Source organism: Salvelinus alpinus, chromosome 23 (genome assembly GCF_045679555.1).
Source record: "Salvelinus alpinus chromosome 23, SLU_Salpinus.1, whole genome shotgun sequence".
NCBI lineage: Eukaryota > Metazoa > Chordata > Actinopteri > Salmoniformes > Salmonidae > Salvelinus > Salvelinus alpinus.
Window position 1 is genome coordinate 19592467 of NC_092108.1, and position 12562 is coordinate 19605028.

A 12562-nucleotide genomic window follows, 5' to 3' on the forward strand; every position below is an offset into this window, starting at 1 on the left:
TTTGACCCACATTAGCATCCGTTTCATTTGTAACACTCATATGCCTCCCAAATAAAACCCTACTGATTATATAAACTCCCAAAAACTATTTTTTATCTCTTGCCTTATGAAGGCGAGATAATTCTACAATCCTTTAGAATAAATCCCAATCCCCCACAATATAAACTATATTTTACCCTAAATAATGAGCGGTCTTTAGTCAATCTTGATTGCGCATAAAGATTTACCAAATATAATCATGAAAGTATGAAAGATAGAAAGTGAGAGAAAAAAAGCATCCAGCTCCAGTATAACATGATGATTGTGAGAACTGGAGGAGGGGGTGAGAGAGAGAGGGGGGGGGGGCTAGGGAAAGAGAGGGATTGAGGGAGGGAGAGAGCATGTTTATTTAGGTTTTTCGTCTCCCGTCTCAGACAGAGTACAGACTACAGAGGATAATGAGAAACAGATCTTGCAAGGGAGGGAGAGAGAGGGAGGGAGAGAGGGAGGGGGGGTGAGCCTGGGAGAGCAAGGAGAGGAACATGGAGGAGGGAAAAGAAAAATACTTAATGGGTAATGGGAGTAGGAAAGGAGGATGACAAGACAGAGGGGGGAAATCATGTAAACACCACAGGAAACAGCCTGGCCTCCTTATGCTCTCTGAATGACAGCGAAGCATCATGGTCCTTCTTATGACAGAGAGCACAAGGACATACAGTGAGGCCACAGCAAGGAGGATCAGCCCACCAGCCAAACATCTGGCTCAAGAGGGTCACTTAATTACTTTTATTACACCCGAGTTGATACCTTTAAAAAGTTTGGTGATTGAGGGAGGGAGCGAAAACAGAAAACTTCTAGAAATACAAGGATGTACTGTCAAACTGTCTGAGGAAATGTAGGCAATAATCTATAGGCTATAGCCTACTTAACATATTAGTTATGTTAAGAACTGGGTAAAAGTTGTTTTTAAACTTAAACTTAGCACAGTATGTGAAAAGAAACATCCCGGCTCATGGACATAGGCAGGGGGAAAATGGGAGAGGGGAGGGTGAGAGGGTCTCATTGACTGACAAACGAAATGTCCAATTGAGATCGAGTAACGGTCCAAACTGGGCTGGGCAACCCACCCAAAGGCAATTAAGGGTAAAGGACGACAAAATATTTGATACACTTTTTTTTCTGGTCGGATAGAAGAAAGGATGGCGACAGAGCATTAGAATTAAAGACTGATAGATAGCCTGTGATGGAATAGATAGATACCGGTCCTATGGCTAACGGACTTCAAAGAACTCAACGATATACTTATTTAAATCTGTCTTCTCCAAAACTTCGAATGAAATAGATTTATAGCGGTGGTAGTGGTCTTCTGATCCGTCCAAAGTAACTTATAAACGGAAGACATTGTACAAAGTTACAGAAGGAGCATAGCGACCACAATCCGGATGACAAGAACAATTTGGGCAAATGTGACTCCTACCCTTGCATATAACCTCCTACATACATTTGGGGAAATCGTCGATGTTTTCCCAAAAAGGACCAAGGAAATTATCATTATCAGATAACACAGCAGATCGCTATCTGTTCAACTGGGAGTTCTCTTCATCAGTTCCGCAGACTTTTGTTCGCTTGCTGTGGGGATGGGGGCTGCGCCGGGTTCTGGTTGGGAGGAGGGGGAGTTCGAGTTCAAGTTGGTTTTTGAGGAGGACCCGACGCGCCAACTCCGGGGCCCATCCCCGCTGTGCAACGCGGACCAGGAGCACACAATCGTGGGGGAGACTGCAGAGAGCGCCCTGTCGCTCCTAGAGTCGAGCAATACTGGTTAGAACCCTTTCTTGAATAGTGTGTGTGAATGTTTGTGAATGTGGGAGAGATTGACCGAGAGAGAGATTGACAGATAAGGAAAGGAAGATTGAAGGCCGTTCAATGGTTCCCAACGTAGACAACTCATCCTCAACGTAGAGACATTCCTCTGTGTCGTGTATGTAATGTGAATGATTTAGTTGACTTGTTCTAAGTACGTTTATCATTTATTTGTACAATTATTAGGCCTAATGTTCTCTCTCTCTCTACCGGGTATAGATGTGTCTGATCAGGGCTCTCCAACCCTGTTCTTTGAGAGCTACCCTCCTGTAGGTTTTCACTCCAACCCCAGTTGTAACTAACCTGATTTGGTTGCTCAACCAGCTAATTATTAGAATCAGGCACGCTAGATTGGGGTTGGATTGAAAAACTACAGGACAGTAGTTCTCCATGAACAGGGTTGGAGAGCCCAGGTCTGGATGTACTGTATGTGCACACGTGCTTATCTGTGTCTGGGGGATGTGTGTTCATGTGCATGGAGTTCGTGTGTTCTGTAGCCTATTATGTGTGCTGTGTATTGCATGCTTGTGTGTGTGTGTGTGTGTGTGTGTGTGTGTGTGTGTGTGTGTGTGTGTGTGTGTGTGTGTGTGTGTGTGTGTGTGTGTGTGTGTGTGTGTGTGTGTGTGTGTGTGTGTGTGTGTGTGTGTGTGTGTGTGTGTGTGTGTGTGTGTGTGTGTGTGTGTGTGTGTGTGTGTGTGTGTGTGTGTGTGTGTGTGTGTGTGTGCGTGTAAGAGCAGAACTCAATGTGGTTTTAATCAGCTGTGCGTGTGAGTGGAGTTAACAGCTGCCATCTGGATGGAACCGCAATCTCTGTTTACTGAGCATGCACCACATACACACCTCCCTCCGTTCTCCCTCCATTCTCCCTCTCGTCTCCCTCCGTTCTCCCTCTCCTCTCCCTCCGTTCTCCCTCTCCTCTCCCTCCATTCTCCCTCTACTCTCCCTCCGTTCTCCCTCTCCTTTCCTTTCCCTCTACTCTCCATCTGCTCTCCATCTACTATCCCTCTACTCTCCCTCCATTCTCCCTCTCCTCTCCCTCCGTTCTCCCTCTCCTCTCCTTCCGTTCTCTCTCTCCTCTCCCCCTCTCTCCTTTCCCCTTTCAGCTTTTGATACACACCCCTCTCACCCACTAAAGCATTTATTTCCTGCCCACACTGGCATACAACACTTATACCACACCCCAACCTAGGGATGTTACCACGGTGTATACTGTACCTTATAACTGATGCACTAGGCTGACCAATGATCCATAGTGGACAGTGATGGACACAGTGCTCTACAGTGAATCTAACTGTCCCGTACTGTCTATTGCACCACAGCAGGGAAATGTTTGATGTAAAAACACAAATAAGGAACATTTACTTACCTATTTGATAATCAACCTTAAGTCCCTCTACATTATTTCTGAAGCAATAGAGTTAGGGTATGTTTTTTATAGTTGTAGTGGACATAACTGGTTACTCTGAAACTTTAATGTATTCTAGATCTGTACCATCTCTTTACAGTGAACTCAGTAGGCTAAAACTTACCATGTCAACCTGTAACTGGGAGACTACTAACAACCCTCTCCAACGTTTTTGTTTGGTCACAGACAGCCACCTGGATTCCACTCACGTAGGCCAGCCAATCGGCATCCCTACTCCACCGTATTCTTCAGCCAGTCAAAGGGCTGGGATGCATTCCCCGCCCCCCAGACGTACCTTGGTGAGGGAGTTCAGTGGGACCTATGAGAGCCTTCCAGCGAGATCTGTACAGGTGAGCGGATCGGAGATGTCCAGTTACTCTCCTGGTCAGTGAGAGTGGGACAGTGACACATAAATGTATGTCATAAATGATGCTAAAAGCCATACAGTTCCCTACAGTATGGTTGCCTGACGACTCCAACAATTCTTCCGCTGCTCTATGTTCGCAACATACTTGAGTCTGAGACTGTCATCATTGAAGTCATTTGTGTTGAAAATGAAGGGTGTTGTACAAAAGAAAGTCATCAGCGATTGGATCATCAGTAACCAATCAGAGTATAAAAGCCAATTTTGAATGTTTATTTATTTTAATGATATTTTAATGATTTCGTGATATCCAATTACGATCTTGTCTTATCGCTGCATCTCCAAAACGGGCTCGGGAGAGACGAAGGTTGAGTCATGCGTCCTCTGAAACATGACCTGCCAATCTGCGCTTCTTAACACCTGCCCGCTCAACCCGGGAGCCAGCTCCACCAATGTGTCGGAGGAAACACCGTTCACCTGACGACTGAATTCAGCCTGCAGGCTCCCGGCCCGCCACAAGGAGTCGCTAGAGCGCGATGAGCCAAGTAAAGCCCCCCCGGCCAAATCCTCCCCTAACCTGGACGACGCTGGGCCAATTGTGCGCCGCCCTATGGGACTCCCGGTCACGGCCGTTGTGACACAGCCTGGGATCGAACTCGGGTCTGTGGTGACGCATCAAGCACTGCGATGCAGTGCCATTGACCGCTGCGCCCCTGACACATTTTCTAAATGCCGCTTTACCCATGTGTGTTCTGGCTCTGGCCCAACCCATCGGTTTATGGGACCAATCAGAACGGTTAGAATGTGTTTGCATACTAGAAATTCTTGGGGAGGTACTCAGATCCTGACTCATTGCGGAGAAGAAACTAACGGCCGTGGGGGTGGCGTAGCGTTTGACCGGAGCAAGGAGTTTGGGTAGCCAGGCAAACACTATGGTCCCTGCATTTCTCTATTGTTAATGTTCTAACTTATCTGTCTCTCTCTCTCTCCCATCTCTCTCCCAGGTGTCAGAGTCCCGTGTGTTGGAGTGCCCCAGCATCCAGATCACCACTATCTCCCCAGAGGATGACACTGCCCCAGCAGGAAGTAACTTCTGGGACACAGGGGGTGGATGGGACAGGGAGCGCCTCTACCTTCCCCTAATGGACCCATTCTGCTACCGCGAAGGCAGCACCGGCGCTGGGTCCCTGAGCCCAAGCCCTGCCTCCAGCCCCTCCTCTCGCGGCTGGCTCAGTCCTGCGTCCAGCTGTGATTCACTCCTGGTGGAGGAGGAGGAGCTCAATGAGGTCACCTCCCATTTCTGCCTGTCACCCTCCTCCCGGCCCACCTCACCGGGGGGTAAGAAGCGCAGGAACTCCCCTCTGGCCTCCCCCAGCACGTCCCGCAGGAGCAGCTACTCTGAGGACCACTCCTGTACCCTGGAGGGAGAAGACTCCACCTCTCAGTCACAGGCTCACAACAGCAGCTTTGAGCTGAGCATTCCACAGAAAACTAGGAAGACGTCACTGGAGCAGGTAAGGTGGCTGGCTGGTGGTTCTTAGAACTTAGGTTCCATAGAGGTTTGTCTTGATGCTCATCCAGAAATCCCTGGTTTGTGTCCTTCAGGTCTCCCCCAGGGATGTGGAGCAGGAGCAGGGTCCAGCCCATAGCTCCCACTGCCCACTGCCAGAGCCACTGCAGCAAAGGAGAGAGATTGCATCCATGGGCATGGACTACCTGTCTGTGCCCCCTGCTCTGGGCTGGGGGAGGACCAGAGCCAGCGCCCACAGCCCTCTGTTCAGGTTACACACTATGTTTATACAGTATCCCTCAATACTGTGTTGACTTGCCATTATTATTGTTTGGATGGCCAGGATAGCCTGCTCTGCCCACACATCTGACAGGTCCATTGTTCTTACAGATCCAATGCTCTGCCGCCACTTGATTGGCCACTGCCAACTCAGTTTGACCAATATGAGTTGCGTATCGAGGTGCAGCCCCGCCCACACCACCGAGCCCACTACGAGACAGAAGGAAGCAGAGGAGCCGTCAAGGCATCACCAGGGGGACATCCGGTTGTTACGGTATAATAAATTGATTAAATTGAAGAAAGTTTGATTTGTTTATGGCTTCAATCCCAGACTAACATATACAGTATATATCTAAACAATAGCTCTCTTTTCTGTCTCTCCCAGCTGACTGGGTACACAGAGAGACAGCCCCTCTCTTTGCAGGTGTTTGTGGGAACAGCTGATGACAGGTCCATCCGGCCTCATCCTTTCTATCAGATACACAGGTAGGTTACCATGCAACAATACACCAATCAATCTATGACAGTATGTGCTACATCAGTGTTTTGATGTGTTTTTGTTTTATTGTTAATATGCTTCTTTTGCTCCTCAGGGTAACAGGTAAGATGGTGGGTACTGCCAGTCAGGAGAGTGTACAGGCTGGCACCAAAATACTGGACATCCCCCTCAACCCAGAGACCAACATGACTGCCCTGTGAGTATCTAACAGAGAGATAAAGCTCATAGATATCAACGGCGTTGTATGGGGTAACCGAGTAGGCAGAAAGAATAGCTTTCCTGTATGTGTGTATGTACTATGATGCACTTTTACGTGGTATTTTGCACTGTGTGAGTGTCTGTCTGTGTGCTGAGTATAACAGCCTATCTCTGTTTCAGCATTGACTGCGCTGGCATTCTAAAGCTGAGGAACTCGGACATCGAGCTGAGGAAAGGAGAGACAGATGTAGGGAGGAAAAACACGCGTGTGCGCCTAGTGTTCCGTACCCACCTCCCCTTTGGCCCTCCCGTGGCCCCGCCTGGACGGATGCTGGCCCTGCAGGTTACCTCCGTGCCTATTGAGTGCTGTGAGTATGGCAGGTAGCCTAGCGGTTAGAGCGTTGGGCCAGTAACTGAAGGGTTGCTGGTTTGAATACCTGAGTCAACAAGGTGAAAAATCAGTCGATGTCCCTTTGAGCAAGGCACCTAATCCTAAATTGCTCTAGGGGTCCCGTACTACTATGGCTGACCCTGTAAAACAACACATTGTGACAATGCAAAACTTATTTTTTTCTCCCTGTCCAGTCTCTTACTTTGAGCTTGTATTTTGATAAGGTTTCTGAATATCCTAGTGAATCATCTGTATTCTGTCCTCTCACTCTGTGTCTCGCTGTGTTTGTCTGTGTCTCTCTGTGTCTCCTCAGCCCAGCGCTCTGCTCAGGAGCTGCCAGTGGTGGAGTCAGTCAGTGTCACATCGTGCTCTGTGGAAGGAGGGGAGGAGCTACTGTTGGGTGGATCTAACTTTCTGCCCATGTCCAGAGTGCTTTTTATGGAAAGAGGGACAGGTAAGGGGTTCGGGATAGGGGAAGTTATAAGTTAGGGAAAATAGGATTTTTAATAGAAATTAATCTTAGGTCCCCACAAAGATAGGATAACATAACATTTGTGTGTGCGTGCATGTTTATGTTCTTCTTTTCTTCATTGTGCACCATCCATGAAATTAGGTATAATTAACATCCGTATTTACCAGATGGAAAGCTACAGTGGGAAGAGGAGGCACATGTTGACCGTGACAACAGTAGTGAGGTAAATAGTATGTTTCTGGGTGTATTTGTGTTTGAGTGCACATGTATTAAAACTGTAATGTACATTGTTCATATTGTCATCCCACAGTGCTTGCTGTGTGTGCAAATTCCAGCCTATGGTGACCTGTCTGTGAACCGCCCAGTATCTGTGTGCCTTTATGTCTCCAACGGGAAGAGGAAAAGAAGCAGCACTCACTGTTTCAAGTACCTGCCGGGTGAGTCTCCCTTCACTTCATCCATCAGTCTCTCAGCTGAGACTGGAACTATCTTTGTTGTTTTTGGTTCATTTTGAACAATTTATCCTGATGGTATTTATCTACGAGGTTAGGGGCTTATTACCACTTATTTTCTCTCCCTCTCTCACTCTCACGCTCTCTCTCGCCCTCAGTCATGTTTAAAGAGGACGACCCTCTGCTGTCGCGTCCCTCTGTCTTGCCCCTGGAGGGGGTGACACTCTGCTCCATGGGGGGGCCCAGCAGGGTGGACAGGGGTCTGCACCTGAGGAATGATCCCACGCCCAAGGAGAGAGGGCTGGCTTTGCACCTGCCCCCATACCCTTCAGCCTACTCTCCCCCCTACCAAGGTCATGGCTACCAGAAGGAGTACTGCCACAAGCCTGAAGCTGTGGGTGACAGCAGAGGTTCTCTGTCAGAAAGACGCCCCAGCTTTGAGAACTTGGAGCTGGGCTTCACCGAGCTACTGCCTCCCCTGTACCCCAGAGTCTCCCAGCCTCCCTCTCCCTCCCCATGGCTGGACTCCCCATACCTGTCCTCCTCCCCCTCTCCCTCCCACTCCTCCTCTCTGAGTCCCTTCCCTGCAGGCAGCCCCATCTCCTCCTCCTCTCTTCCCCCCATGACTACCTCACCCTACTACCCCTACCCTCAGGAGGTCTGCCCCTCGCCTCCTTCCAACCCCAGCCCGTATCAGGACTTCAGGACACCGTACTCCCACAACGAGGTATGGGACCACCAGGGCAGGGGACCTCGGGAAAGGGAAGCTCAGGCTGGGTCTAAAATGCAGACGACCCCCCTGGAATTTGCCAGCTCATCATCTATTCACCACATTACATTAGAGGAAGGTGAGAAGTTTGCATGTACAGTACGAAGTTCTAATTGGTATTGATCTCCATTGTTACAAGAATAACAATACATATAATATAACATGTTTGATTGATTGATATACAGCATAAATTAATGTATAAACTTCTGACTGGCTGCTGTGTCTTTTTGACTACAGTGAATGAGTTCATAGGAGAAGACATCAGATCGTTCCAGTCGGGCTCACAGATGGACAGCCAACCAGGATGACAAGCTCAGTACTGTTCTGTCTTGTTCAGTTGTTATAGTATGAAGTGCATTATTGCTACCATATCACACCTTTTCCTATGCACTTGGTTTATGATGTATTGCTCAAATATGACAATACTGAATGAGGATTAAATGGCAAGGGCACAGTTGTAAGTATGATTACAGATGCATTTTACAGTTTATATAAGGGAGACTAATGTTTTTAACCAGTTTTCAATATAATAGTTTGTGGATATAGTTTTGTGTGTGCTTGAATAGCCGATCTCTCTCCTCCTGAGAGTAACATCTATTATCACTGAAGATAAATAAGTTTCATGAGGCCCATGTATGCATACAGCCTAAAGCTAGGCTAGAGTGGCTGAGTGAATGCAGTCTGGACTCTATGGAGGAGGGTCATTGTCTCAGAGATGCTGTAGAAGGACAGATCTCCTGCCCTGTGATCCAGGTACACTCTTATCCTAGAGGACTCGGGGATAGTTTAGTCTCTATGTTGTTATGTAGGAAACTACAGGCTTATTTGATGCAGAGTAAATTCCAGGACTTCTCATTATGAGGCCAAACTGGGCTTCTGGACCAAAGCCCGTCCTCCTGATGTCCTTGTATAAGACTGGTATGTAGGGCCTCTTCAGCCTCTCTACACAGCACCTGGATACTGTGAAACCTCTCTGTGTGGTTGAGGCACGGTTTGGGCTCCTTCATTGTCACTTCCTGGTCTCTTTCAGTCAGGTGGAGATTGTAGAATGCTGTGTTTGGATCCAATGTGAGCTGACAGAAATCTATGGAGAGAGGAGAGGGAGGAAACAGAACAGAGGTACTTACGACGTGATTAGTGTAGAATAGACCTTACATTTTGTGTAATAACTGTCACGCCCTGACCTTAGAGAGCCTTTTTATTTCTCTATTTGGTTAGGTCAGGGCGTGATTTGGGTGGGCATTCTAGTTTGTCTTTCTTTGTTGGCCGGGTATAGTTCCCAATCAGAGGCAGCTGTCTATCGTTGTCTCTGATTGGGAATCATACTTAGGCAGCCTTTTTCCCACTTGTGTCTGTGGGTAATTATTTATGTTCTGTGAGTGTTTGTGTGCGCCACGGTTGCGTCACGTTCGGTTTCTGTTTACCTGTTTTTTTGTGAAGGTTTCACTCCGATTAAAGATGTGGAATTACATGCACGCTGCGCCTTGGCTCATTTATGACAGGGATTTTGAAGACAGCGATCGTGACAATAACATACATTTATACTTTAATTTTAGCTGGTTTCTTTAGCAACAGTGTCTCCTGGTGACAGTGAAGAAAGACATGGATGCACAATTGAATGAAATAGATAATTGATTTTAGATACATTTGTGAAGTATTTCTCTGAGAGGACAGATACTCACATTGTAAGAATTCCTCTTGTCTGGGGCTCTGGGTTGTACACAATCTCCATTGTACTGACTGCAGATGGGGAAAGTTTTCAATTAATAACAACAAATGGTTCAATCTGATTGGGTGGACCTGGCAGGGCCTGGCTCCCCAGTGGGTGGGCCTTTGTCAACCCAGGCCCACCCATGCCCACACCCCTGATCAACAAAGGGCTATCAACAATTATGCACCAATCCATTTTAGAAAAACGATTGAAGAGCAATAACATTTTTCCCCCAGTTTTATGAAATATGTTATGTACCACTGCCAAGTTCTATTTATGTAGTGGTGTGGAATATCAGACATATCAGTGTCACACCTGCTCTTAAAATCTGAAGCCAATTCTCTTTCAGGATGTCTCTCTGTCTCTCTGTTAGTTCAGACCAAAAGGTCTGACCCACAGGGACAGTGGATTGGTCTGGTGTTTCAGGAGGGGCGTATAGAGATGGCCATATCTACAGAGGGAACAGTGAGAGAAGGATACAAAATTATACAAAATGATACAAATTAGAAATCCATCAACATGCAATCATTGTGTTTTTTTATACATGTAATACTTGATAATACCTGGAGGAATGTGATCCTCTGTGTGTGAAAGGTGCTCCAGCTCAGTGTTTCTTCATCAGCTCAGCTGCCTGCTCCAGTCTCTATGTGAGTCCTTCTGGGCTCTGATCAGCTCTCGCACCTCACAGCACCTTCTCTCTATGGAGTGGATCAGCTCATTAAAGATCCTCTCACTGTCCTCCATTGTTGCCTGTGCAGAGTGCTGGTGGGAGACGCAGAGAGTAACCTGCAGTAACCTGGAGTCTGTGTACTCGTGCGCAACCACGGCAGCCAAAGGCTCAAACCCAGAGAAAACTGTGGTAACCAGGATAAATGCGCAACCTGTGCGCTGTCTAATACCCACTCCTGGACCCAGCCATGAGAACCATGTGAGCCACACTGGGATCAGTTACATCCAAGCGATAAAACCTCAAAGTTATGTCGGGAAAGCCATCTTGCTGCAGCACAGATATCACCAATCATCATGCACCTGAACAATGCCCAAGCAGCCACCACATCCCTAGTGGAGTGAGCATGTACACCAACCCTTGTCCTTTGCTGTCATATGCCATTGAGATAGCCTCCGCAATCCAATGAGAAAGACACTGCTTAGAAAATCGTCCTACCCTGAGCTGGATTAGCGAAACAGACAAAAAGCTGGTCACAAACCGGGATATCCTTGGTCATATCCATATACAGTGCCTTTGGAAAGTATTCAGACCCCTTGACTTTTTTCACATTTGTTACATTACAGCCTTATTATAAAATTGATTAAATGAAACAAATTCCTCAGCAATCTACACAGAATACCCCATAATGACAAAGTGAAAACAGGTTTTTACATAAGTATTCAGACCCTTTGCTATGAGACTTGAAATTGAGCTCAGGTGCATCCTGTTTCCATTGATCATCCTTAAGATGTTTCTACAACTTGATTGGAGTCCACCTGTGGGAAATTCAATTGATTGGACATGATTTGGAAAGGCAAACACCTGTCTACAGTGGGGAGAACAAGTATTTGATACACTGCCGATTTTGCAGGTTTTCCTACTTACAAAGCATGTAGAGGTCTGTAATTTTTATCATAGGTACACTTCAACTGCGAGAGACGGAATCTAAAAATCCAGAAAATCACATTGTATGATTTTTAAGTAATTAATTAGCATTTTATTGCATAACATAAGTATTTGATACATCAGAAAAGCAGAACTTAATATTTGGTACAGAAACCTTTGTTTGCAATTACAGAGATCATACGTTTCCTGTAGTTCTTGACCAGGTTTGCACACACTGCAGCAGGGATTTTGGCCCACTCCTCCATACAGACCTTCTCCAGATCCTTCAGGTTTCGGGGCTGTCGCTGGGCAATATGGACTTTCAGCTCCCTCCAAAGATTTTCTATTGGGTTCAGGTCTGGAGACTGGCTAGGCCACTCCAGGACCTTGAGATGCTTCTTACGGAGCCACTCCTTAGTTGCCCTGGCTGTGTGTTTCGGGTCGTTGTCATGCTGGAAGACCCAGCCACGACCCATCTTCAATGCTCTTACTGAGGGAAGGAGGTTGTTGGCCAAGATCTCGCGATACATGGCCCCATCCATCCTCCCCTCAATACGGTGCAGTCGTCCTGTCCCCTTTGCAGAAAAGCATCCCCAAAGAATGATGTCTCCACCTCCATGCTTCACGGTTGGGATGGTGTTCTTGGGGTTGTACTCATCCTTCTTCCTCCAAACACGGCGAGTGGAGTTTAGACCAAAAAGCTCTATTTTTGTCTCATCAGATCACATGACCTTCTCCCATTCCTCCTCTGGATCATACAGATGGTCATTGGCAAACTTCAGACGGGCCTGGACATGCGCTGGCTTGAGCAGGGGGACCTTGCGTGCGCTGCAGGATTTTAATCCATGACGGCGTAGTCATTGACCAGGTCCTGCCATGTAGTTCTGGGTTGATCCCTCACCTTCCTCATGATCATTGATGCCCCACGAGGTGAGATCTTGCATGGAGCTTCCCAGACCGAGGGGGCTCCATTTCGGTTACTGGCCCAACGCTCCTATCCGCCAGGCTACCTGCCGCGTGTACTGAGAGCGCATGGAGATCCCCAACGCACTTGGCCGACACCAAGGCCATGAGCAGGG

General features: G+C 47.3%; 1 protein-coding gene across 1 annotated transcript; it reads left to right on the top strand.

The window, feature by feature from the left end:
• The first annotated feature begins 1115 nt into the window (after positions 1-1115).
• nfatc4 (nuclear factor of activated T cells 4) lies at positions 1116-9653 on the top strand. The gene is made up of 13 exons (XM_071361381.1): positions 1116-1797; positions 3431-3594; positions 4613-5122; positions 5214-5389; positions 5509-5671; positions 5783-5883; positions 5991-6092; positions 6275-6462; positions 6799-6939; positions 7125-7180; positions 7268-7394; positions 7568-8257; positions 8416-9653. Exons 1-13 carry the CDS (start codon positions 1617-1619, stop codon positions 8484-8486), a joined length of 2670 nt encoding a protein of 889 aa, XP_071217482.1. The 5' UTR covers positions 1116-1616; the 3' UTR covers positions 8487-9653.
• The last annotated feature ends 2909 nt before the right edge of the window (positions 9654-12562 follow it).

Excerpts from the sequence above, each read along its gene's own strand:
- nfatc4 (XM_071361381.1), top strand. The coding sequence starts at position 1,617 with ATGGGGGCTGCGCCGGGTTCTGGTTGGGAGGAGGGGGAGTTCGAGTTC. Across the intron at positions 3,595-4,612 it reads TTCCAGCGAGATCTGTACAG|GTGTCAGAGTCCCGTGTGTT; the intron begins GTGAGCGGATCG and ends TCTCTCTCCCAG. Across the intron at positions 8,258-8,415 it reads CCACATTACATTAGAGGAAG|TGAATGAGTTCATAGGAGAA; the intron begins GTGAGAAGTTTG and ends TTTTGACTACAG.